The 23707-nt window shown below is 43.5% G+C and overlaps 1 protein-coding gene across 1 annotated transcript in view; it reads right to left on the bottom strand.

The window, feature by feature from the left end:
* The window catches only part of Adam12 (ADAM metallopeptidase domain 12), a 329625-nt gene that overhangs the window by 68062 nt on the left and 237856 nt on the right, over positions 1-23707 (bottom strand). The window contains exons 7-12 of the mRNA XM_052174478.1: positions 22712-22898; positions 16018-16083; positions 14919-14990; positions 8159-8328; positions 5047-5131; positions 1240-1388 (exon numbers count right to left, since the gene is read on the bottom strand). Of these exons, the coding sequence (XP_052030438.1) occupies positions 1240-1388; positions 5047-5131; positions 8159-8328; positions 14919-14990; positions 16018-16083; positions 22712-22898 (729 nt within the window). The remainder of the gene's footprint in view (positions 1-1239; positions 1389-5046; positions 5132-8158; positions 8329-14918; positions 14991-16017; positions 16084-22711; positions 22899-23707) is intronic.

The raw sequence follows: 23707 nt of genomic DNA, 5'->3' as shown, positions 1-23707 counted from the left end.
TAGGCAGAATCGTGACCAGAAAGGTCGCCCCTGCAGAGTCTGAGTGCTAATGAGAGTGACTCCGGCAGTGGTAACTTGCTGTGATGCAGTGGACCTGAGCCACTCAGGGCGTGCTACCGGAGGGAAGCTAGCTCTGTCTAGGCTTCCTGTAAAGTGAGGCAGAAGGTGCACGTAGCGGCTGGCATAAGGTGACAATGCTTTAATATGGGCTGTGTGGTTTAGCCTAGACTTTATTGGTGTCTTACAAACTGGTAAGGAGCCCCTCTCCATGTTGTTTGCAAAGGCAAGACTACATTCTTCAATAATCCTCCCCTCTTCTGGGACTTTAAAGCTCATAGGTGAGAGTGTTCTCCTCACAGGATGGTGTTTCCTTGACAGCAAGGCTTCACAGAGCCCGTTTATCCAGAGCCCAGTTAGGTCCTTCCATCAACATGTTTTGCTCCTACTGCCACAAGTTCAACAAACGCACACAGCAGGCTTGGTTAGGGAAGCTTCATGACAGAGGCCTCTACAGGGTCTTGGATTTTAATGTAAGGGGACAAGGGGCCATAAACAGCATGGGCTTCTTCTTTCTAAGCTTGCCTAAATCAGCCTGCCACTGATTTGTCCAGTGTGAGAGAGACTCTCAGAGTTGTCAGAGGACATCTGCATTGTGAATCTCTCCAGGGGGCATCTGTGTCTACTTGACTCAAGGTCTTCAATAGTGGGACTAGAAAGTCATTTCATTCAAGTCCCAAAGGTCAGGCAAAGTGGTCTGTTAACATGGATACTGTAACCCATCTCTATCCAACCAGAGTTGAAGGCACCTTCTACCCAGTATGCTCCAGAAGGAGTCCCTCTAGGACACACTTCAATTCTGTAGGGTGGATTCTCAAGACCCTCAGAAGCCTGGCTCCTCTGGCCAATGTCAGTTGAAACTATGCTCAAATCAGAAACATGTGTTGAAGACTGTGGGATAATTTGTGATTTCTAAATAACAGCATCCATCCCTACAGCTTCCCAGAGAAGAAGCCAGCCCTTGTGCCATGTGTCATTGAAGCTGGCTGTCCCTGACTCCCAAGACCACACAGTCCATTCTTGCTACTTGTGCATGGATTTCTTTCAGGAAACCTCTGCAGATTCTTTAGTCAGACAACCGGGCAGAGGGCCATTATCCTCTTTGGCTAAGACACTTGTTTCTCAGTGTACAATTCACGATGTATATAGCTAACTCTCAGGCCACTGGAGCCTGGTGCTTACCCCGTGGAAGGGTTCATGATGCAGCCTCCTTTCTCCGCAGCCATTCTGCAGCTGCAGCCCCTTTCCAGTGTGTCATGGTTCATTCCGAAGTTGTGGCCCAGCTCATGTGCCAAGGTCACTGCGGCACCAAGGGGGCTGTCTGAATGGTCCTCAAAGAACACACAAGAGCAGAGATTTACAGTTCACATCTGCTTGGCCTTTTCTTACCCATCTTCCCTCCCCTTGGCATTTGTTCATCGTTAACACTTGGTTTAACTGAATTCCCCGTAAAGGCCCAATACAGAGCCTTGCTATTAACTTTGATCATGGGAAGTAATTTGGCCTATTTCATTAAGCCCATTTGGGGGTTCTTCTTCTCAGGGCCATCTTATTATACACGAGGATTTTTGCTGATCTCCTTTCTGCAAAACCCCATTGAGAGAGGCAAAAAGTTATGCCTAATGATAGAAAGAAAAGGCTGTCTGGTTAAGAGAAAGCAGGATGAAAGCTGCTTTCAAATCAACCCTGCACAGCTAGACTTTTCCTTCCTTTCTGCCTGGTAGGGGGTGACTCTGGGCAAGTTCTTATCAAGCTACAGAAACAGCTGATCATGTAACATAATTTACTGGAAGATTGATTGAATTAAGATTACAATTCAGTTATGTCTCTGTCGTGCTGGCCTTTTAAGTTGACCTTGGACATAGAGAAAGAAGCCCCGATTTCCTGATGGAGCTGCTGGGATTCACTTGACCTTTGGCCATCAGCAAGCACTGCTGGCCACCTCCAGCTTAATAGCTTAATATCCTTCTTGGATAGCTTGGATCAAGTAGATACTTAAACATAACAAAAAATACTGTTATTTAACTTAATCTAAGATTGGTTAATTAGTTGATGTGATTTATAAAACTTCTGCCAGTGAATGGAGTTTTGGAGAAGGTGTTCATACGTGGAGGGCAAAGGAGTATCTTGCTTGAATTTTGGTTTGTGTTACCCAGGAAAGAGAAAACAGATTTCCCAAAACATGTCCAGAAGAGAGTATGACATTATGTTTTAGAAAAATCTCTTCTTTCCAGTCTTCCCGAGGACTCAGGTAAAGGTGTGTTTCTGTGAGAGCTGGCAGATGCTACAGATCTAGGGCAGGGCTGTCACCAGCCTGTTTTCTAGGACGCCATAGCCTGTCTCGAAAGCAAGCTGTTGTTAGAATAGATGAAATTCCTGATAAATTACTACATTTACAGTTTACAGTTTCCTGTTGTAGAAGTATTACAGATTTTACTATGTTTCAGGAAATCAATTCTTAATCACATGCATTAGTGAAGAGAATATTGCCACGGTAACATATGGAGGGCTGAGTTTTGTTAGCAGGCTTGGCAAAAAAAATTCAAGGAACTTGTTCCTCGAGAATACCCAACTGCTGACTTTTTTTTTTCTGTCTGGTGAATGATCAGTTTTACCTTTATTTTTTGAGTTGTTTTACATCATGCATAAATGATAATTTAGAATCTATCTTAAGGACTACTGATAAATCCTTTATAACTACTTATAATTAAGGAGAAAAAACTTTGTGTGTTTGATATAATGCCAACATTAACATTTTTTTTAGGTTAGTTAGGTACAAAGGGATGGCTTTAAATTACTAAAACTAATAGTTGACTTATTTTGAAAAAATGGGAAAATGGTTTTAGAAATAATATTTTTAGCTCTATAAAGGTTCCTCCCTTCTTGTCACCCACTTTGTTTCTCTATACTGAGGGTGCTTGTGTACGGTGATGGTTGCACCTAATACACATGAATCCAACTTCAGTACACAGTAACAGAAAGCTCGTGTTGACGTTTTAGGTTTGAACAGGAAAGATCCTGTTCTGTTGTCTCACGAATCCTACAGAAGTTTAAACTGGTGTATGATGGGAACTTCTACCCTATTTGGCATTTCTCTCTGGGATGAAAACGGTGTGTGTAAAGACATCCTCTGCCATCTAATTGGTAAAACCAATTTCTTTACACATTTTATTTAATTTTTTTAATTAAGTGTGTACATGCCTGTGTCTTGGGTGTGGGGTTGCCTACGTGAGTGCCGTGGCCGTGGAACCCAGAGATAGGCATTGGGTCCCTTGGAGCTGGAGTTACAGGAGTCAGGAGCTGCCCTGCCTTGGGTCCTGAAAACCACACCCGTGTCCTCTGGAAGGGTAGCACTGTGAACTCGTTATCGCTGAGTCATTTCTCCAGCCCGCTCCATAATTCACGTTGGGCCTGACTTGACTCTCCTGGCATGACACACAAGTGGCATTTATTCTCAAGTTTCTTTCACATGTTTAAAACAAAATAGTTTTTTTTTCCCTTCTGCATGATTTTAAGGAGGGGCCCTTGGTAACGACGTCTATGAAAGCAGAGCAAGGGATATGGGCTGACAAGTCCTTTACCCTGTCATGTGGGACATGGGATGCTTCAGCCCCGTGCAGGGGCACAACCTGCTTTGCTTGTGAAGAATTCCATTTTGGCTCCTAAATATATTTGTGCCCGTTTTAAGTGGCGAAGTCAGTAGCGACTAACCATGGAACCATGAAACTGAAAATTACTCCCTCTTAAAACTTTACAATCTGTTCTATGAAAACATAGCTGTGATCTGACTTGAAATTAACCTGGCACCAGCAAAAACCCAAACTTTCCAGTGACTTCCATGATGGAGATCATCGGCAGGGCTTCCATGTTCAAAGGAAACCTGAGAGGAGCCGGTTCAAGCCAGCTATCCAGAGAGTGGGTGCAGGCCCTCCACACAGTCTGCCCACGCAGTGCATGCTTACATAAATTACCTACCACTGCTCTCAGACGGGAGGAGAATGTTTATGTACCGTCACTAGGAAGATTAGATTAGGCAGTATGCAGAGAAAATAACACGCAGCAGAATGTAACTGTTTCCACCCTTTACTACAACTGAACACTCAAGAAGGTCTATATGGAGGGTGGGGAGGGAGTCATGACTTCTTGGGAGGGCAAGAGTATATTTATTTAGTGGACATAGAGGGACAGGCTCCGAGGATACTCCCTGTCTGAGAGTCGGTACCATGCTGGGCACTAGATTCTCAAGGGACAATCTGGTATGAGAATCCTTTCTAGAACTTTCAGAAGGGTTAGATTGGGGGGGGGAGGCCTCCCGCTACCCCCTGTTGGGCAGCAAGTCTAAGTTCCTTCCATTAAACCCATAAGAAATCTCAAACATGCTTCTCGTTGTACTTCCTTCTACAAACATATATAGCCCCGTATATGACAAAGTTAGCCCTGTAAAGCAATAAACCCAGGCTTCTGCCTTCCAAGAATAAGGTTATGATAAAGACAAATTGTGCTCTGGCCAGAAGGTATGGAAAGCATTTGCAATGGTACATAGTGAAAAACCTCAAACTTCTAACTGTTGGGCGCAGGGGCAGAACCATCAAAAAATCACTTGAGTGGCAACATTTGGTGAGACCACAGTCTATCCCTCCTACCACCCCCTCCCCAAACTGAGCACAGAGGGCAAACCCCATGTCCTGGCTTATCCCAACATCAGAAACTTTCTTGGATTGAGATACTTTGACCAATAGTCCCATTTGAAATATTTCTCCACAGAAGGGGCTACTCTTCCATGTTTGCCTTCCTTGAAGACCATCTGTGTCTTCTAAACTGTCCCCCACATGTGGAAAAAGAAATCATAAATATGTTATAAAAAAAAAGTTAGAGGCAAATCTAGAAAGCATCAATGCGAAGGAGCTAGTTTCAAGAAGTCTGACAAGAGAAGATTTCCTGGGGAAATCATTAGGCAGGCAAGATGTCTCCCAGACATCTTTGGCTTACCATGACAACTCCTCCAGATTGTTCTGCAGTGCACATGCTCATGATGGGGGCCATGCCGATGGTGGTTCCTTGGAAATAAACCCCACTACAAAAACAAAAGGAAGGACTTCCTTTAATCTCACGCATTACGGGTGCATTTCCCAACATTTCAAATCTTGTTAGGCATGCCTGCCATGGAATGTTCACTGAAGCAAACAGCCCTAGGAGGGGGTATTTACTTGAGACGTTTATCTTTTTTTCATTACACTTTACTTTTTCCAGTTGCAAGATGGCCCCATAATTCTTGTAGAGTTTTGCTGTCCAGACTGGGACAGCCGCCAGGCGTTACTTTGTATTTAGAAGTTGTAGCCTGCCTGCTTCCTGTAAAAATCTGTTCCTTTGAAACAATGTCTACTGATGGAAAGGCTGAGAAGTCACTAGGAATCACTGTTTGCTAAAGGAAACATAGGTGACAGCTTGGGATATTTTCTGTTGTAGCTAGAATTTGCTTTCCTGTGTAACTCATCATGGCCAGACACAGAATCCTTTAAAGTGTTCTGCCAATATAACTTTTGAGACTGAAATCGGCAGGAAAGCGATCTTTTCTCCAGAGCTAGTGTATAGTAAGTAAGCACCCACAGAGCCTTGGTATCAGGGAGGAAACTTTGGGAAGAGACCTTCCAGAAGGCATTCTCCTATCTGGAATCTCAATCTAATCATGAATCTAATTATAACAATCTAATGACTATCTCAGTGCGTTTCTATCTTCTTTTTCTTCCTCCTTCCTTCCTTCCTTCCTTCCTTCCTTCCTTCCTTCCTTCTTTCTTTCCTTCCTCTCTCCCCCGTCTCTCTCTCTCTCTCTCTCTCTTTCTTTCTTTCTTTCTTTCTTTCTTTCTTTCTTTCTTTCTTTCTTTCTTTCATTCATTTTATCAAGACAGGGTTTCTCTGTATAGCCCTAGCTGTCCTGGAACTTACTCTGTTGACCAGGCTGGCTGCAAACTCAGAAATCCACCTGCCCCAGCCTCCCAATTGCTGGGATTAAAGGTATGCACCACCACTGCCCGGCTTCAGTGTGTTTCTTAATCCCAGACCCATGCACTAACATGTTAAGGCTGTATTTGTTGTACTCCTACAAAGTAATCAAGTCACTTAGTCATGTTATATTGGCCAGATACCAACAGACAATGCAGTTACAGTTTGAAAAGTCAAATAGGGGGCTGGAGAGATGGCTCAGTTAAGATAAGATAAAGGACCTGGATTCCATTCCTAGCACCACAACTCACAGCTCACAACTGTCTGTAACTCTAGTCCTAGGGGATCCAGCTTCCTCTTCTGGCCTCTGTGGGCATCAGGCACATGTGGTACATAGAGGTGCATGTAGACAAACACTCATACATTTAAATAAAATAAAGTGAAATCTTCACAATGATTAATTGGACAGAAGTAGCATGTATATAAATGTCATTGTTTCATCCATCTCTCTTCTGTTTTTCCTTATTTTCTTTTTAGTCAATTATCTATCTATCTATCTATCTATCTATCTATCTATCTATCTATCTATGGAACTAGAACCATCCCTTGTTATCCATAAAGATTAAACTTTTAATCTTATGTGGGTACCACAACTCATAGATACTCAGTTCCTCACATAAAATGACATTGTGTTTGCATAGAGCCTATGCACCCATACAACCCAATCTCTTGATTACTTGTCTTTAATGCAATTTGTCTATCAATCATTACACTGAATTATTCAGAGATGACTAAGATGAAGGTCTGCACATGCTCAGTAAAGATATGACCTCTTCTCTGAACATTTCTGGTTTGGGGTTGGTTAGATCCATGGGTGTGGAACCCTCAGATATGGTGGGTCAACCGAACACTCATATATACAGCAGTAGGCGCTTCATTCAGCTTTTGTAGTTACAGCTGCTCATATACACAGACCATATGGATGGTTACAACTACATATACAAGTAAATTAAGAAGGTTAAAGATGTTAACTTATTTCCAGATGTTTAGGTTGGACAGATTCCTTTAGTGGGGAAAAAAACAAAAACAAAACATTCCAACTTAAAGCACATAAAATGCACTTTTAACAGTGTAGGACTGATTAGTGCATGAAATGGGAAGAAACCAAACACATTCACAGGGGACCCAGGAGAAATAGCTAGAATAAAGGATCAGGGACTACTGACAGCCTGATGGTGGATGGCGGTGTTTCCAAAAGGGAACACAGAACCCTCTTGTTCCTTTCTCATAAACGATCAACAAGCTAGATCTGACTGGCCAAAGAACAGTGTCTGAAGGTTTTGCTTTGGTGATCTAAGTTACACAAGAACAAACAAATAATAGTAAGAAGTGCCTAAAGATTAAAATAAACGTGGCATTTCCGAAAACATCTGCTTCCTATGGATTCAGGCTAATATAGGGACATTCTCTTCTTTAAAATGTAAAGGTGCCTGGAGCCACTCACCATGTGCCTCAGGACAGTTGTACCTCCCCCTTTATTTCACATCTCCATAGCACTTGCTACTCTGGTGCTTTCTATTCTTCTGCTTTCTCTCAGCAGACAGATATTCCTCAGAGCAAGAAGGTTTAATACTGGCTACTGTTATACTCAAAGCACCTACCTGGGTCCTAGCAGGTGCCCAGTAGAATACTGACTGGGTGAAGATCACTAGGTCAAGATGATACTCAGTGACCTGGAAATCCAGAGAGAACTCTTCCAACAGAGGAGAAAGTCCCTAGGTGTTTCCCCAGGTACCTGCCCATCTTTACTCAGATGCCTTGCTCTCAGATCTTGTAGAAACATAGATTTTTCCACCAGTGATAGGATACTTGAGGCAACCTTATTAAGACTAATACCAGAAAAACTAGCATAGAGGAAAATACTCAGTTATGGGGAGAGTTATGATGTGGGGGGACCATAAATGAGAGTCCTGCAGGGGGACAGGAGACCCTGATGGATGTGTGATGCCAGGTAAGGATGTGCTTGGCCCGTGATGAAGGCTGGGAAGCAAGCCCTTTGAAGGAGCCAGTATGCTGTGTAGGCAGATGTGGCTCTGGTAACCCCAGGAAAGTACGAGGGCATGGCACTGTATCTTTAATAGAGGAAGACAACCCTGCTCACCTGATAAGCTGAGCATTGTCATGGGATTTTCGAGGTAGAAGCTTTATCTTTCTCCAGTCTAGAAACTCATGGAGGCTGGTGAATGGGTCCTGGCTTATAGAGCATTTGTCGATGTCATTCCACACCTCCACTCCCACCAGCACGATCCGGATGTTCAGTGGTCTGTAAAACTAAGAGAATGGACATCCTTGGAGGATCACATTGTCAGGAACTTAAGAGAGAACTGGAACTGATTTAACTGTTTGCAGTTCATTCTTGAAAGTCAGGAAAACCCCTCTCTGGGTACCTTTGTTTCAATGGCAACAGAGTTTAAGAAATAAGTCTTAGTACTCAATGCAAAGTGGAATGTTAACTGGACTCCCGAACGTTGACCAATTCTATGCTAAAGTTATCAGTTATTTCTCCCCTGTCTGTCTGTATCTGCATGGAAACAACCTGTCATGATTTAAGTATGCCTGTAGATGTAGGTTACCATTTAATATGCTGGAAATTAATACCTACTGCAAGAAAAAACAAGATGAAGATCATTCAGATACTTCTGCCAATAATAATAATATTTTCATTTCAAGTATAGTGTTCTATCTATGAGATACTGAAAATGAATCTGAATTTCTCAGCAAAGACTCAGCCCTGGCTGACACCATCATGTTCCACTACTTATCAAATTAATAAGTTTAGAGCCTTTCAGAATAACAGAAGCATAGACAAAACCTTCTGCTGTAAATTTATGACCATATTTTTCTTACCATATCAAAAAGTGAGATGGAAAGATCTGTCATGTGGAGCTCTTCTCACAGGAGCTTGAGAGAGAAAGTTTTGAGCAGACTCAAAGGGAGTCTTCTCTTTCATCCCTACATAGAGGGGGTAATGGCTTCAACCAAACCCATCTTCCCCATCCATAGGAGGTGGGAGAAGACAAGTCTTCTAGTTGTCAAAAGATGGCTTGTCTTGTCTAAGCCTGGAGGGGCAGCAGGAATGGCTAGCCAACATAAAATGCATATCAGTCCATCCTGGGCTTGATGCTAAGGGGCTTTTAGACCCACAGTTCAGTCCACAATGCAACTATACAGTTGAGAACTGATATCATTCCTTTATAGTCAAGACAATGAGGCTGGGAAGGGTCATGTAAATTGTTCCAAATCGTTCTTGCTTCGTATATAGCAGCATAGTGACAGGGAGATAACTGTGGTCACAGCTAAGAGATAAAGACACAAGTTACCTTGCTGCCCTATTAATCTTTGATACCAGTGACATACAAGTCCACATGCAATAAGAAAGTCCCTTCCCCCCTGCTTCTGAGACCCTTGACACATAAGGAGAAAAGCATAGCTTTATAGCCAACTCCAGAGGGAGGCAGATCCCCTACATGTCTAGTAACATCTGTCCAGCAAGGAACAAGAAGCCCAGCAGCTTCACATTTGGGAGTTAAACGCCATTCCAACGTGGTGAGCTGAAGTGCATGGAGCCCCTAAGGCTGAGCCTCTGACCCCAGATTCTCAACCCCACGCAAGAAAGCTCATCTTTTTCCCTTGCTGATTCCCAGAGTCACGTGGTGAACCCTGGGTCAGCAGAAGAACTCAAAGAACTCAGCTGGGACACAAATTATGTCACAGGCTATGTTGATTGCAGTGGTCCAAGTTGGGATAAAACAGATAATGAAGACCATATGAAATTAATACATTAATGAGACAATTATATAAGCAAAATGTTGTCTGATGGTATGTTTTAAATCAAGAAATCACACGACTTGTGCCTATTTGCAAACTTCCTGAGTTTCTCAGAAAAAACAGTTTCAGGATCATCCTGAATGATGCCTTCTCAAATCAGGGGCTCCCCTCAAAATGACATTTCCAGCTGTGTAACGTACAATGGTCAACAATAATCGGAAAACAAATATTCAGCTGATGTTTATGTCAACTTTCTAAGAGAGTCCCGAGGGCCAGATATCCTGAGTGGCCTGGAGGATTGCCTTCTGAGAAATGGACACTGTTTCTCAGTGTCCTCCCAGGAGTATTGAATGGAAGCAGGAGCTAAGGTCTGCCCAGGCCTAACCTATCATCTTTCTCAGCACTAACTTAGCAACATATCGACCCGAGAGGCTAGTCATACCAATTGAGAGGTTGTACTTTTCTGTGAGCCTTGCAAACCACATCCTCTCCCAGACTTCAGGCTTAGTCAACTCCTCTCTAAAGTTGGTACTGTTGGTTAACTTGCATGTGTGCTTTGCCTACAGCAAACCTTCATTCACTGCCCTCACTGAATGTTCCTCTTTGGTTTGCCCACAGGTCATCATGGTTCTTTTTAGTTAAGTTTAATGAGCACAAGCCCAACTCTGGTTTGGTGCCAAGGTGCTTTCTAAACCCTGGGAGGAGTTAGAAATTGCTACCGCTCCCATTTTAGTGTCAAGACACTGAGGTTTGGAGGAGCCAGGTAAATTATTCAGGATCATAACTGCATGGCTGGGCTGGTACGCAGATGGTTGACTCTGATGTCATGATTTGAATAATTAAAACTGCCACCCACATTGAGAGTACTGTGATTCTAGACTTCTAGAAAACCTCACAGGCCTACGTAGGTCAAATGGAGCCTGGCAGATGCCTGCCTGGCTCAGGGATTCTAGAATATACATAGACGAAGTCAGAGACCCACATGAGAGATTGTCCCTATATGCAACAACCACAAATAGATACTGTCAGTTCTTGAATATGGCACAAGCAGAACAAATAAAGATTAGGAAGGCCTCACCCTGGCTCAGCTGCTCAGAGGTTAGCGCAAGGCTTTAGAGCACAGGGAATACTACCATGAATCCAGTGAACTGATATGCTATCCCACTGAGCAAGAGCACCAACAGGAAGTCCAGAGAATGCTGTGGTGGAAGGGTCAAAGGTTTCTGGAGGGAATAGATATGAGACAAGGGTGGTAGAATTCTCTAGGGTCCCAGGAGAGCTTGCCTTCTTCAGGCAACAAGCCTGGGAGGAGGAAAAGAGCGGGTGGTCACAAGAGTGAAGACAGCAGAAGTAATTCACAGCCCTTCAGAGGATGGCTACTGAGGCATGGAGCTGACATCACAGCTTAAGAAGGCTGGGTTGGAGTGTTGGCTTCAAGATGCAAAGCTTCAGTCATAGAGGCTCCTGTGGCTGTGTAGTCGGGACCCAGAAAGGATGCTTCAAAGTTTTTTCTGGAAGCATGAACATCAGACACTCATTCTGTTCCTGCCACCTGGGATTTCCTGACCCTTTTTAGGACTTCACCTTTGTCTCTAAGTCACTTCTGTCTTCCAGTCTGAAGCTTTCTCTTTCTCCAAGTAGTACAGCTAAATGGTTATTAATTTAGAATGCCCAAACCAAGCCAAGATGTCAGCAAGCAAAGTGGCCACTGAGACAGTCAATGAGTTTTGGGCCGAGACTCTCCCAAGGGTATAGTTGTGAAACTGAAACTGGGAAGTCTGATGTTGCCTGGAGCCAACAACTGTGGATCCAGAGTTGCCCAAGGAGTCTGAGTGTCCTCTCCGGGGTTTCCAGGAGCTGTAGAAAGGTCATACCAGGGCTAAACATGTCTTTGTGCTCAGCAAATTGGCTCAGACCTCCTTTGTCCAGGCTGGCACACTTGACTGAGCCCATTAGGTCTTTTAGACGCATACTGCTCTTTAATGACTAGCAATAAGCTATTAAGAGACCCCCCTCCATTTGCTCATTTTTCAGTTTTATGAACTGAAGCAAGATAGAGCTAGAATAATATGTAAAGATGGATAATGCAGAGGACCAAAGGATCACTTCTTCAAGTGGGGTTTCAGCAATTTCTAGTTAGGTGTCAATGTAGCCCACCATTTCCATTTACTTCTGAGGGTCAGGATGAGCTCTTTCCCTCTTTAGGGAAGAGTGGGTGGGGGCTATCAGGTGACAGTTTTTCTTAGTGCGCCTGGTCTCTTAACTACTTAATGCTTTCACTTTCTGTCACGGTGTCTCTGCTTTATGTCACCAATTTTAGGCAAACTCTGGATGGATCTGTGTCAAACCCCTCCCCCCCCAGGTCGATCAGGACAGAATGGGAAGGATAAGATTTAGGAAGCATTATTTTAAGGGTAGTCACATGAATAAACAAAATGCCCCAGGGAATTCTAGTACCTCAGGCTGGTTATGATCCTGCTTTTCCATTTAGACAGGTCTCAGGTAGCCCATGCTAGCCCCTAATTCACTATGTAGGTGAGGATGACCTTAGGCTTCTGATCTTCTGCCTCTATTTCCAAGAGTTGGAATTATAGGCAAGCTCTACCATGGCCTGTTTCTGTGGTGCCAGGGATATGACTCAGTGCTTCATGCATGGACGGTGGGTAATTAACCCACATCCTCAGTCACTAGGACCCAGCCTTAACTCCTGGACAATGCTTGACATATTTCCCAGGATCCATGCACACACACACACACACACACACACACACACACGCACCCCCCCCTTCCCAAACAACTGGTTCCCCAACCAGGATTCTCCTTCATCTTTCAACTTTAGGATACACGGTAATGTGCAAAAAGTTACTACTAAAGCATTCTTAAAAACCTTGTGTTGCCGGGTGGTGGTGGTTCATACCTTTAATCCCAACACTTGGGAGGCAGAGGCAGGAGGATTTCTGAGTTTGAGGCCAGCCTGGTCTACAAAGTGAGTTCCAGGACAGCCAGGGCTACACAGAAAACCCTGTCTCTTAAAAACCAAACCAAACCAAACCAAACCAAAAAAAAACATGTGTTGTTCCAGAGTTCAGTCTGTCTCAAGGGTCTGCCAAAGGAACTGGGACCTTTGGCAAACTAAATTCCAATTCCAATTTATCAGTTTCTATCCTGTGCACACACAAACACAAACATGCATGCACACATGCACATCGGCATGGATGAGCATGCCTGTGTGTATACAAAAACACATGCAATACCTGCATGTACCCATGCTCTGTGACTACAACCCATGCTCTGTTACTATATCTATAAGGGGCAGGAACAAACCAAGCCCTTCCTTGCTCTGAGTGCACCCATTCACCCATGCTCTACCTTGCAAGATCACTGTTGCATCTTCAACAACCCCTGTCCCTATCCCAGGGAAAGTGAGTGGCTCTCACCTGCAACTCTAGAGACCTCTGCTTACAGCATATTGAAGGGTTGTCACTTGGGTGCAGGAGGAAGGAGTTCTATGTCTACCTGCTATGAGTTTGCTGTGACTGCAAAAAAGAAGGACTACAAATCTGATGGCTTCTAAGTTCATGGTGCATAGAACTTAGGACAGTAAGCTCTTATAGGGCATAGATGGATTTATGGAAGGCCTTTAGACTTCTACCCTATGAAAATCTTGAAAATGCAAGTTGAACAGAACAGGATTGGTTGGAAAGAAAGATGCAGCAAGAAGTCCTTCAAAAATGCTCTCTGTGAAAAGTGGTTATGTCACAGAGGCCTGGCTGTAAGAGGCACAGCTATAGGCAGACCTTCCTTTCCATATAGATGTCATGGGTAGGAGAGGTGTTCCTATCGAGGTCAGCTTTGTCCCTTCTCTCCACTGGTGGCATCCATAGTGTAGCCCTGTGCCAAGTGAATTCCTGGCTTTGGGCCCTGGAGCTGTCAGCCACAAAGAATATGAAAGTCTCCAGGGGACATCTGAAATCACCCATGCTCAGGTGCTTCCCTCACCTCTGCCAGCAAACAAGAAGTCAGACAAGTCAGACCCTCCTGGACCTATCCCCCAGCAGTGATGTGTAAGCCATTGAGAGAAGGCCTGCCTCAGATGAGAACCACCAGCCCCAGACAGATTCTATTTGGCAGGAGGGCCACTGAGAGAAGGATGCTTTAGAAGGAATCAGATTCCCACAGGCTCTTCTCCCTAGAAATCAACTTGCGAAAATGGTGGTGGGGTCTCCCTTGTTCCCAGTTTAGGTCTTCCAATAGTTGTTGTTCTTAGAGGAAGAGCTCTTCAAGGAGCTTCTGCAAACGAATCCCTGAGATGTGATTGGGTTGTGAAGATTCTCACATGGTTCCTGTCTGGCTGGAGTAATACTAGGGTGTTATTACTCGGGGAGGGGGGGCTAGTTTAAGGATTACAAGGGTGTGTCCTAAAAAGATACACTTGGGGGCCACTCCTTGCTCTCTCAGCTCCCTGGCCACCACAAGTTGAGCAACTGTGTTGCCCCACACTTTCTCTGCCATGATGGTCCAGAGCCTTGGAGCCGGCAGACCTCATCCTGAAACTCCCAAAGCCATAAGTCAAAATAAAGGTGCCCTTTTCCACAGTTTTTCTACAGGTATCTATCATATGGATGGAAGTGGGCGGGGACTAATGTGATGACTGAGCCAGATGTCAGCTTCTGGGTTCTGACAGTGGAGCCTGTAGAGCCCACCCTCTAGTCTACACTGGTGCACCATGAACTCCACACTGGAGAGCAGGAAAGAGGCAGGGCTACAAGTTCTTGAAGTTTCAATGTACTATCCTACCAGAATTCTGCCAAATGCATTGTCCAGAAATCTCTTAGCCTGGAACACTTCCTGGTAAGACAAGATCCTAGAGGAGGCTGAGTCCCCCAAACCATCACAGTACAGACCAGCTAGGGCTGGAATCTCCTAAGTTGCCCAGGACCTGGAAATAACCTGCTCAGAGGAATGGCCACTCAGAGGGCAAGCACAGATTTTGGTCTTTCAGCTCAGTCAGAGGAAGTGTACTTAATTTTCCCAGCCTCATTTCTGAACACTGGCAAGATCTGCACAGTTTAATCACCTGCAAAGGAGCTTACCTTGTCAACGTGATTGGCGATCTCTATTAATCGCTGTTTAACTTTCTCCAGATCTTTTCCTTGCCTCTGAAACTTAACAATTTTAAATGTCAGCATTAATTATGGTAAGAATATCAATCAGGATTCCTCCTCCCAGATTCTGGGCTTTGGTGACACGCTGTAGTCCTGGGGAACCCTTCAGTACAGTACAAGGGGTTCCCATTGTGCCAGGTAGTTTCCCCAGCTGGGGAGTCCCTGCAGTTCCCTTCAACTGGCTCAGGCCAAGGGCTCATAGGAGAGCAACTTCTGCAATTCTCCAGCCTCATTAGTGATAGAGGAAGGGACACATTTTGGCAAAGATAAAATGTACAGTGGGGAGACTCTCCCTCCAAAGCCACTTTTCATATCATCGCCTTGATTTTAACTTCCTAAGATACTTCCTTTATGTTTGTTTTTAGACATTAAATATGAGAAGCAAGAAAAGCTCATGGCAACATGTCCAAGGACAATAGGGAAAAAGTTAACACATTCTTTCCTTTACGTTGACCTTCCAGAATGGGGAGAATTTTCTGGGAATTTGTCAAGCTGTTTTCATTCTTGCATGCTAAATGCATTTAGGAGAAAATTGTCACCAATTTATAATAAGTTAATAGAATGGTAGGGAAGATAAGTTAAAAAATGATTTAAAATGAATGTAAAGAAAAAAAACCAACAGTGAAAAACCATTATCACAAGGGGGAAGGATTTCTCTACCATGTCTGTATAGCATTCATTCATTCATTCATTCATTCATTCATTCATTCATTCATTCATATCAAGATGTGCCCAACTTATCCCAAAATGTTAAAATATAATTTAAAGCCATCTTTCACTCTTCCTAGATAATTCTCCTTACTCAGAGAATTTAGCTATAGAGAAACCCTGTGTGGTTTCACTTTGCAATTATATTATACTAGATGCATCTTAAATGGTCTATGGTTCTTCAGATTAGAAAAGTCCATTTTTAAATTCTCATCTCCAGTGTTTGTAAGAAGATATCAGGGTAAAGCAAGTCCTAACTGGCTAAATACTTTCTCTCATTTCTTTTTGAGACCAATTGCACAGTTTCACAGGTCCTTACCTCTCTGTTGTCTGCCACAATAACCAGCTCTACATACTTGGTCATCTTAAGGGTCTCTCTCTTATGCTGTTGAAAGAAAGTGAGAGTTTAGTTTACCTTAATGCTTCACAGAGGCATCTAGAGCATTGTGCATATCTTTCAAAAACAGAAACAATTGAGACAACAATAACAATATTTGGAGGGGAGACTCCTCCTCTCCTGGGCTTCGTGGCTGTGTCCCCTCTAGAAGTTGATTTCTAACCCCAGTGACCTTCTTGTGAAGCTTCAAGGGGGTGACCTGGTTTCCCTTTCCATGTGGGAAACTCTAAAAAAGGAGCTTAAATCCTTGCTGTCTCCTTGATTGTGAATTTAAAGGAAGTCATGGCTATTTTTTTTTTTAACAAAATGAACTCATAAACATCTCCAAAAAAATCGTTCTAGAACCAGGGCCAGCAAAGGCTTGCTGTTATAGATTACACATAGGTGTGAAAACCTCTACAGGCTACAATGAACCCAGCCTGTCACTGGTGTTTCTTGTACTTTTACAGCCCATGTACATCTGCTCCACGCTTTGAGGAAAGTAGAGGAGAACACACTTTGTAGAGAAGCTGTGATCTTTCTGGGAAATGCTGTATTCTTTCTGGGGAAGGGATGCTTGTAGCCAGTCATTTAAGAACATAGCTTGAAGCCGTAGAAAATACTGATGAGCAGAGAGGCAAAGCGAGATGCAGAGAGACAAAATACAAAGGAGCAGGCAAAGACCAAGAAGAAACAGTATCTTTTAAGAGGCCTGGGAGATAACCTGGGAGGGTTGATCCTGGTGAGAGTGGAACAGCTGAATAAGGAAACTGTGTATCAAGGTGCAGAACCTGGCGCTAGCTCAGCAGTAGAGATACAGATCCAAACAAGATGGCCTCTGAGGTAGGTTATAACATTTTAATCAAGCTTCCTCAGAAAGCATTTGTACTCTTCTGTAAATTACTGGGAGGATCCAAAAGGCTTTTTTTTTTTTTTAGGGGAAATAAAACAATTCGTGGAGGGTGGTCTCAAAAAACTCAAACATTGAAAACAAAAAAGCAAAGCCTTCTGTTTCAGCAATACACACAGTTAAAGGAAATGGGGGCTGTGCTTGTCTCTGGTCCTTCCCAAGCGAAATTGCTGGTTTATGACTTAAGTCTCATACAGGGCTTAAGCTGAAAACTCAATGTTACAACCACTTGTCCAGACAAAAGCAAAAGAGATGAAGGCATGCTTTGAATCAGGTTTCCAGTCACATAATCCAGAGGGAAACATCTTTCATAAAACAAATCTCCAGCAGTCCAGAATCTTCCAAACAGATTTTTACAAGAAAAATGTTTGTATTATAGTGGTGTTCCTGCTTGCTGCCCAGCTGTGCTGATTCATGAATTTAGGTGTCCCTGAAGAAATCTGGAAACCTCATGGAGGAAGGAAAGTTACCATGAAAGGTATAATTTCTCACGCTTTTACGGTGCTGCAAGGAGAAACTGTCAGGCTTGGTAACTGTATGCACAGGCAGGCTTTGCCGTGCTAACTACAAACTCAGAAAGGCAAAAGTTAGCCCCCCTGTGTGTTCAAAATGAGACACTTCTGGAAATAAAGTCTTGTGCTTTTTCCTTACATAGTGGCCAAGTGAATACAACTTTCTTCATCCTTTCTTTCCTCACCTCTGTGATGTATGCTTGTGTATATGTTAGAATCATGCTCCTGTAGGGTGTGTGTGTGTGTGTGTGTATGAGAGAGAGAGAGAGAAAGAGAGAGAGAGAGAGAGAGAGAGAGAGAGAGAGAGAGAGAGAGAGAGAGAGAGAGAGAGAATAAACAAGCATGGGTGTGTACACATGGAGGTCAGAGGTTGACTGCATCTGTCTTCCTCTAATCCTTTCCACCTTGATTTTTTTTTTTTTTGAGACATTGATTCTCAGTGAACTGGGAGTATATCATTTCAGTTAGGTTGGCTTGCTAGTTAGTCCCTGGGATCTGGGTGTCTCCCACTCCTCTGCCGGTGCTGGAGTGACAGGTGTCTGCTGTACATGGATGCTGCGGATCTGAACCCAGAGCAGAATGCAGCTTACTGACTGTGTAGTCTTTCCAGCTCCTGGGAGTTGATTTCTTCCTCTCCCACCCCTCCCTCCCCCTAATACACCCTGTTCAACCATGAGCAAATTCAGCTAATCATGCAGACAAAAACATGGCTGTGGAAATGGAGAAATAAATTAATCTCTCGTGAAAAACTCAGAGAGAGAGAGAGAGAGAGAGAGAGAGAGAGAGAGAGAGAGAGAGAGAGAGAGAGAGAGAGAGAGAGAGAGAGAGAGAGAAGCGAGTGCTCTGATTGCTTAGGCATTTATGCTTCTCAGCCTGCAGAGGAAGGAATCTCTGAGCAGAGGACATTTCCAACTGGCCTTGGATCATCCTTTAGAAAACATACAATCCCAGATAATGAAAACAAACACATGAACACAATTTTCCTGTCTCTGCAGTTTTCAGAGAAATCCACATTTTCTCATGAATTTAGAGAATTGCAAGCTCAGAGAGAAGTTTAACCACATTGTAATGAAAAGCCACAGGGGAGTGGCCAGCTCCCTGCTGAAAGAGAGGCTTATGTTACCTCCATGGGATCCCTACCTATCTACGCTGTCCAGCTTTTTTTTTTTAATATACTTCAAATTTGTGATATGAGCAGCAATATTAGCAACTGCTTGGCTGACTGCGTTTTTACTTTTGCAGGATTGTGAGCAGAAGCTTGTTCCCAAACCTGACTCTCTGAGAGTGGCCCAACAATTTCAGCTCCAAGGTAGGGATAGTGTTAGGAACAAGGTACCCAAATGGGAACTACTTCCTGGACTTCTGAAAGTCAACCCAGCCATGTTCCTGAGCCTGACTATCCTCTGAAGAGCTTGCTGTGATCTCTGCTACAGAGAGCTTAGCTCTAGCTAGGAAAGCACGGCGAGACCATAGTACTGATGGGTTTTCATAGCAATCCTGTCTTAATGGCCAGACCCTTGGCAAAACATTTGCTCCTCCCGCAGTGTCTTCTGGGAGCTTGCTGTGTGCCATGCGATGGGTTAGGTACTGGAGATGTAGGGATGGACAAGACCAAGGCCGCTCACAGCCTTCATGAAGCAATTCCCTTCTCGGCTATTGGGGTGGATGGTTTGATTTTCTGATTATGAAACTTAGCCTTTGTCTCTCTTACAGAGGAGGCAGCTAAGCAGCTAAAATCCTTTTCTATTCTTTCTGTTTGCTTTGAGACATGGTCCCATGTTACCTAGGCTGGCCTCTAACTTACTATGGAGCTGAGGGTGATCTTGAACTTCTGATCTTCCTGCCTCCTCCATCTCTAGAGTGCTAGCTTCACAGGCATGCATCACTATATTCAGTTTATGAGATGTTAGGGATAGAACTTGAGGCCTTATGCAAAGGCCTCGAGTGAACCTCAAGCTCCCATGGGGAGGAAAGGAGTCCAGGCAGGTAAACTGAGTACTGAGAAACATTAGGATGGACTTAAAAATCCCCAGAGAGAAAATGCTAACACTCTTGCCTTCCAGAGGCAAATGGGGCTCTCACTACAGTATAATATAGAGCTCTGTAAAAGTGACAAACAACTCAGCTTTATATGCTAGCCACCATGAACACCCAAATCAGATGGATTCATGATGCTCAGTGAAGAAAAAAAATGCAAACATCTGCAGAGAAGTTGAGATAGTTAACATTTAGGGGGGTCAGAAAAAACACCGGAGAAGAACAATTGTGCTCAGCATACTGCATAAACAAGATTAATTAGCTGCAGCTACATCGATTTTTCTTTTTCTTTTTTAAGTATAGAATAAAGGCAGAATAGTGAGTCAAGTGATGGGCACGAGACTCAAATCTGTGTTCTTCCTGCTCACCACAGAGCTCTCCAAAATGATCTGGAACTCCTAAGTATTCTGCTTATGTGGAAATTATTTTTTGTACGATCTATGTTATATTATATTATATTATATTATATTATATTATATTATATTATATTATATTATATTTATTATATACCCCTAGTTTAGGATGATTTCTTTCCCTCATGTAAGACCATCACAAGAAAGTTTAGAGCAACATTGGGAGCTGAGATAAGCAGCAGGGGTATCCATGCCTTCCATTCTCCATTCAAAGGTTCATATCAGCAACACAGTGTCATTAGGCAGGGGTCCTTATATCTCTCCATGTCAACATGACTGGAAATGATGGTGCCAATCATGGTTCTAGAGAGCTGTGTATGCTCAGAGAATTAACACACAGTCAGCCAGTACAGACCGAGTTGGTACTTCTAAATGAAATGGGAGCACATTCGAGCATCATTTAAACTGTCAAGTTATGAATCACGCAATGTGGGGAACAGGCATTTAAGCAGGTACTCAAAGCCAAGAGCCTGAAAACAAAATGCAAATGTTTTAATTGTTTATGATGGGCAAAGCTTGGCTTGGTCACATCCTAGCTGGGGTCTGGACTCAAAAGCAGGCATGTTTGAAGAGTGAAATAAACATGAGAGGGACTGACACTGATTCTCGCTCTCAGATCTGTCACTCAAGAGGGGTGGGACAGCAGGGGAATGAAAGAGAAACCTTTCTGGAGCTGAGGTGCTGCTACTGCTACTGCTGCTAGAAACATCTCCTACCGCGTGCGCGTGTGTGCGTGTGTGTGTGTGTGTGTGTGTGTATGCATGCATGCGTGTGTGTATGTGCACATGCCCATGTGGGCATATGTGCATGTGCACATGGGTGGGCATGTAGGTGCATGTGCTCATGTGCTCATGTGTGCAAGTGTGTGTAGATCAGAAGGCCACTTCAGGTGTTCTTCCTCAGGACACCATTCACAGGTTGTTGTTTTTGTTGTTGTTGTTGTTTGTTTAGTTTAGTTTAGTTTTTGAGACAGAGTTGTTCACTGGCCTTGCCAAACCAGTCTAGGTGGGCTGGCCAGGGAGCCTCAGAGATCCTCCTGTCTTGACCTTCCCAGAGATGGCATTACAAAATAGCATCAGCAGGCCTAGCTTTTAAAAAAAATTTTAGCTGTTAATATAGGTTCTGAATATCAAACTCAGGTCTACATATGTGTGTTTTACTGACTGAGTGGTTTCTCTAGCCTCATTTTGTTGTTATTTTGAAATAGGACCCCAGGAACAGGCTGTGTAATGAGAATGCCCATGAATTCTTTATCTCCTACCTCCACATTGCTAAGATCATGAGTGTACTATCATCGCTGGTGTTCCTGGGTAGTTTTAAGATCCTGGAATTCAGATAGGCTGCCCCCACCCCTATTCCTTAAACATCAATGCTGAGGTGAGCCCCAGAACTCAAGAGTAGAGCGCTTCTTTCAGTGGGGATGCGGACAAATAACAAATGTCCTGAGCACTGTACATGGACAGTCTTGGAAACCATCAGAGGGTGACAGTTTTGAGTCTCATGACAGAAAATCTGGATGGACAGAAAAAAAGTCCAGGACTTGGCAGTTTAGTGGTTCAGGGGAACAGACATTCTGTGCAGGTATAAAGAGAGGACTAGCAGAGAGGCTAAAGCATGGAACATAACTGATTTTGTTTCAACTTAGAGGGGTGGGAAAGTTCAACAGTAGTACATTTGGCCTAGCATGCACAAGGCCGTATCTAATTTCTAGGACAGCTGAAAAGCAAAGTGAAGAAAAGAAAGTGAGGATGGATGGATTAAAATGCACCAAGAATAATCTTCAGGGAATGCTGACTGCTGGGTGTGCAGTCTAGCTCAAATACAGGAAAGACAAACTGTATGCGGGGTATAAAGACCATGCACTCTTGCTGTCCTTGGCAAAAGAATGTTAACATAAGGGATGCCATATGTTTGATTTTTACATATTTCTTCTCAGTAGGAATAGGAAACACACACACACACACACACACACACACACACACACACACACACCAAAATAAAACAAACAGAAAAAGGTTGAAACTTTGATCTTTGGTTATAACCTAGTGGAGGAAAAGACCCTTTACTCCTTGCCTACAAAGCTCCACTGTAGCCTGTAGAGCCCATGTGAATGACAATCAGAAGGCACCATGGGGCAGCGTTGTTCCAGGGTATCATGGGAAACATTGGTGAGGGGAATTAGACTCTGTTAACAACCCCAGTGCCTCAGCAAAAAGGGAGTTGGGACTGGAGGTCAGACAAGGCAGGCTGTGCCACAGCCCTGGAGGGAAGGGCAAACACTGGCAAGGTGGCCCAGGGATAAACAAGACTTTGGTTAAATCACTGGGAAAGATTCAGTGGCCCTCTGCACACTTAGGTGGCCAAAGCACGTTCACCTTCTGTACCCACTTCTGAGCTCTCACACTCTGGGATGAGGAGACTTCAATGTGAAGAGTGAGGGGGGTGGGGAATCCATGCTTGCTGTGTTCACCACCAGGGTGCCCTACCCTGGCTTCACACTGCTATCTAGACCCTTGATGATTTTGACACTCTCTGACTCTGAGGATGGGACTTTGCTGGTCACAAGTTAATGAATCTAATGTTTATATGTACTCTAAAGGTGCAGGGATTTGAGTTTGTAAACATGCTCTCCCCAGGACATCCTCTACCTCCTAAGGAGTGGACAGACGTCATTCCATGCACACAACATTTAGCGGTGAGGTTGCTCCAGACCTCTTAACCCCGTTTCTTGGCTCAAGAAACATGAGTTTGGAATTCCCTCTTACCCTTCTTGCCCACATTTGAGAGGGTTCAGGGGAGACGTATTCCGTGGTGAGGCTGGACTTGTTATGATGCGACCCACACAGCCCTTGGATGTTCTTCATGTTCTCAGCTGGGACGAGTTTGTATTTGTCAGTGGTGTTTTTCATCGGCTCTAAGATGTAGGTTTTATTTTCAAACACGATTAGTCCCCTGTTAAAAAAGGTAATACAAATATTAATTTTTCAGAATAGTACCTCATTTATGGTGAAGATAGATTGTTTTTGAGTATTTATTTTTACTTATTTCTGTGTTGGTATATGTATTATATTTGTGCATGTGTGTATGTGTGTGTGTACGTGTATACCACATGTGTGGACGGGCTTAAAGAGGCCAGAAGACAATGTTGGCCTCCAGAGATGGAGTTAAGGATGTTTGCAAGACACCCTGAATGGGTGCTGGGAGTCAGGTTTTGGTCCCCTTGAGTATTATCAGTCACGGAAACATGTCTCTAGCACCCGTGATACAGTTCTTAATAAAAGAGAAGAGGGGAAATCCTGACTTGTTTGTATTTTCAAGCTTTAGGCAGAAAAGACATTTGTATCTTTGAAAAGTGATTGTGTAATTCACTTTTGAAATTGTTTGAACACCAAGTTTTGGGATTTCACTTGTTCCAAATATTTTCATAGTAAAGAACAGACTTTATTGTGCTCTCTGCCTTTTGGGTTTTGTTTTTGTAAATCTCAAAGATATATCACTGCGAAAGAGAGTCTGGCAAAAAGATCCAGCGTGACACTAAGTGCATCTGAATTAGCAGACACAGTTCAGAAAGGAAACCGTCCCTTCTCTTTAAAAATACAATTTCTGCTCTGAAATCATTTGTCCTGGTTAAACCTGTTTTCTAAATCTTTAAAGAGATTCAGTTATAAAAATGGGGGAAGATTTATAATGCTTTATAAAAAAAACCCTTTTCTTATTTAATCTTTGGGAGATGAATATGTCAAAGGACGTATCTTAGAACC

This window comes from Apodemus sylvaticus, chromosome 1 (assembly GCF_947179515.1).
Source record: "Apodemus sylvaticus chromosome 1, mApoSyl1.1, whole genome shotgun sequence".
NCBI lineage: Eukaryota > Metazoa > Chordata > Mammalia > Rodentia > Muridae > Apodemus > Apodemus sylvaticus.
This window is presented reverse-complemented; position numbering and strand designations above follow the sequence as displayed.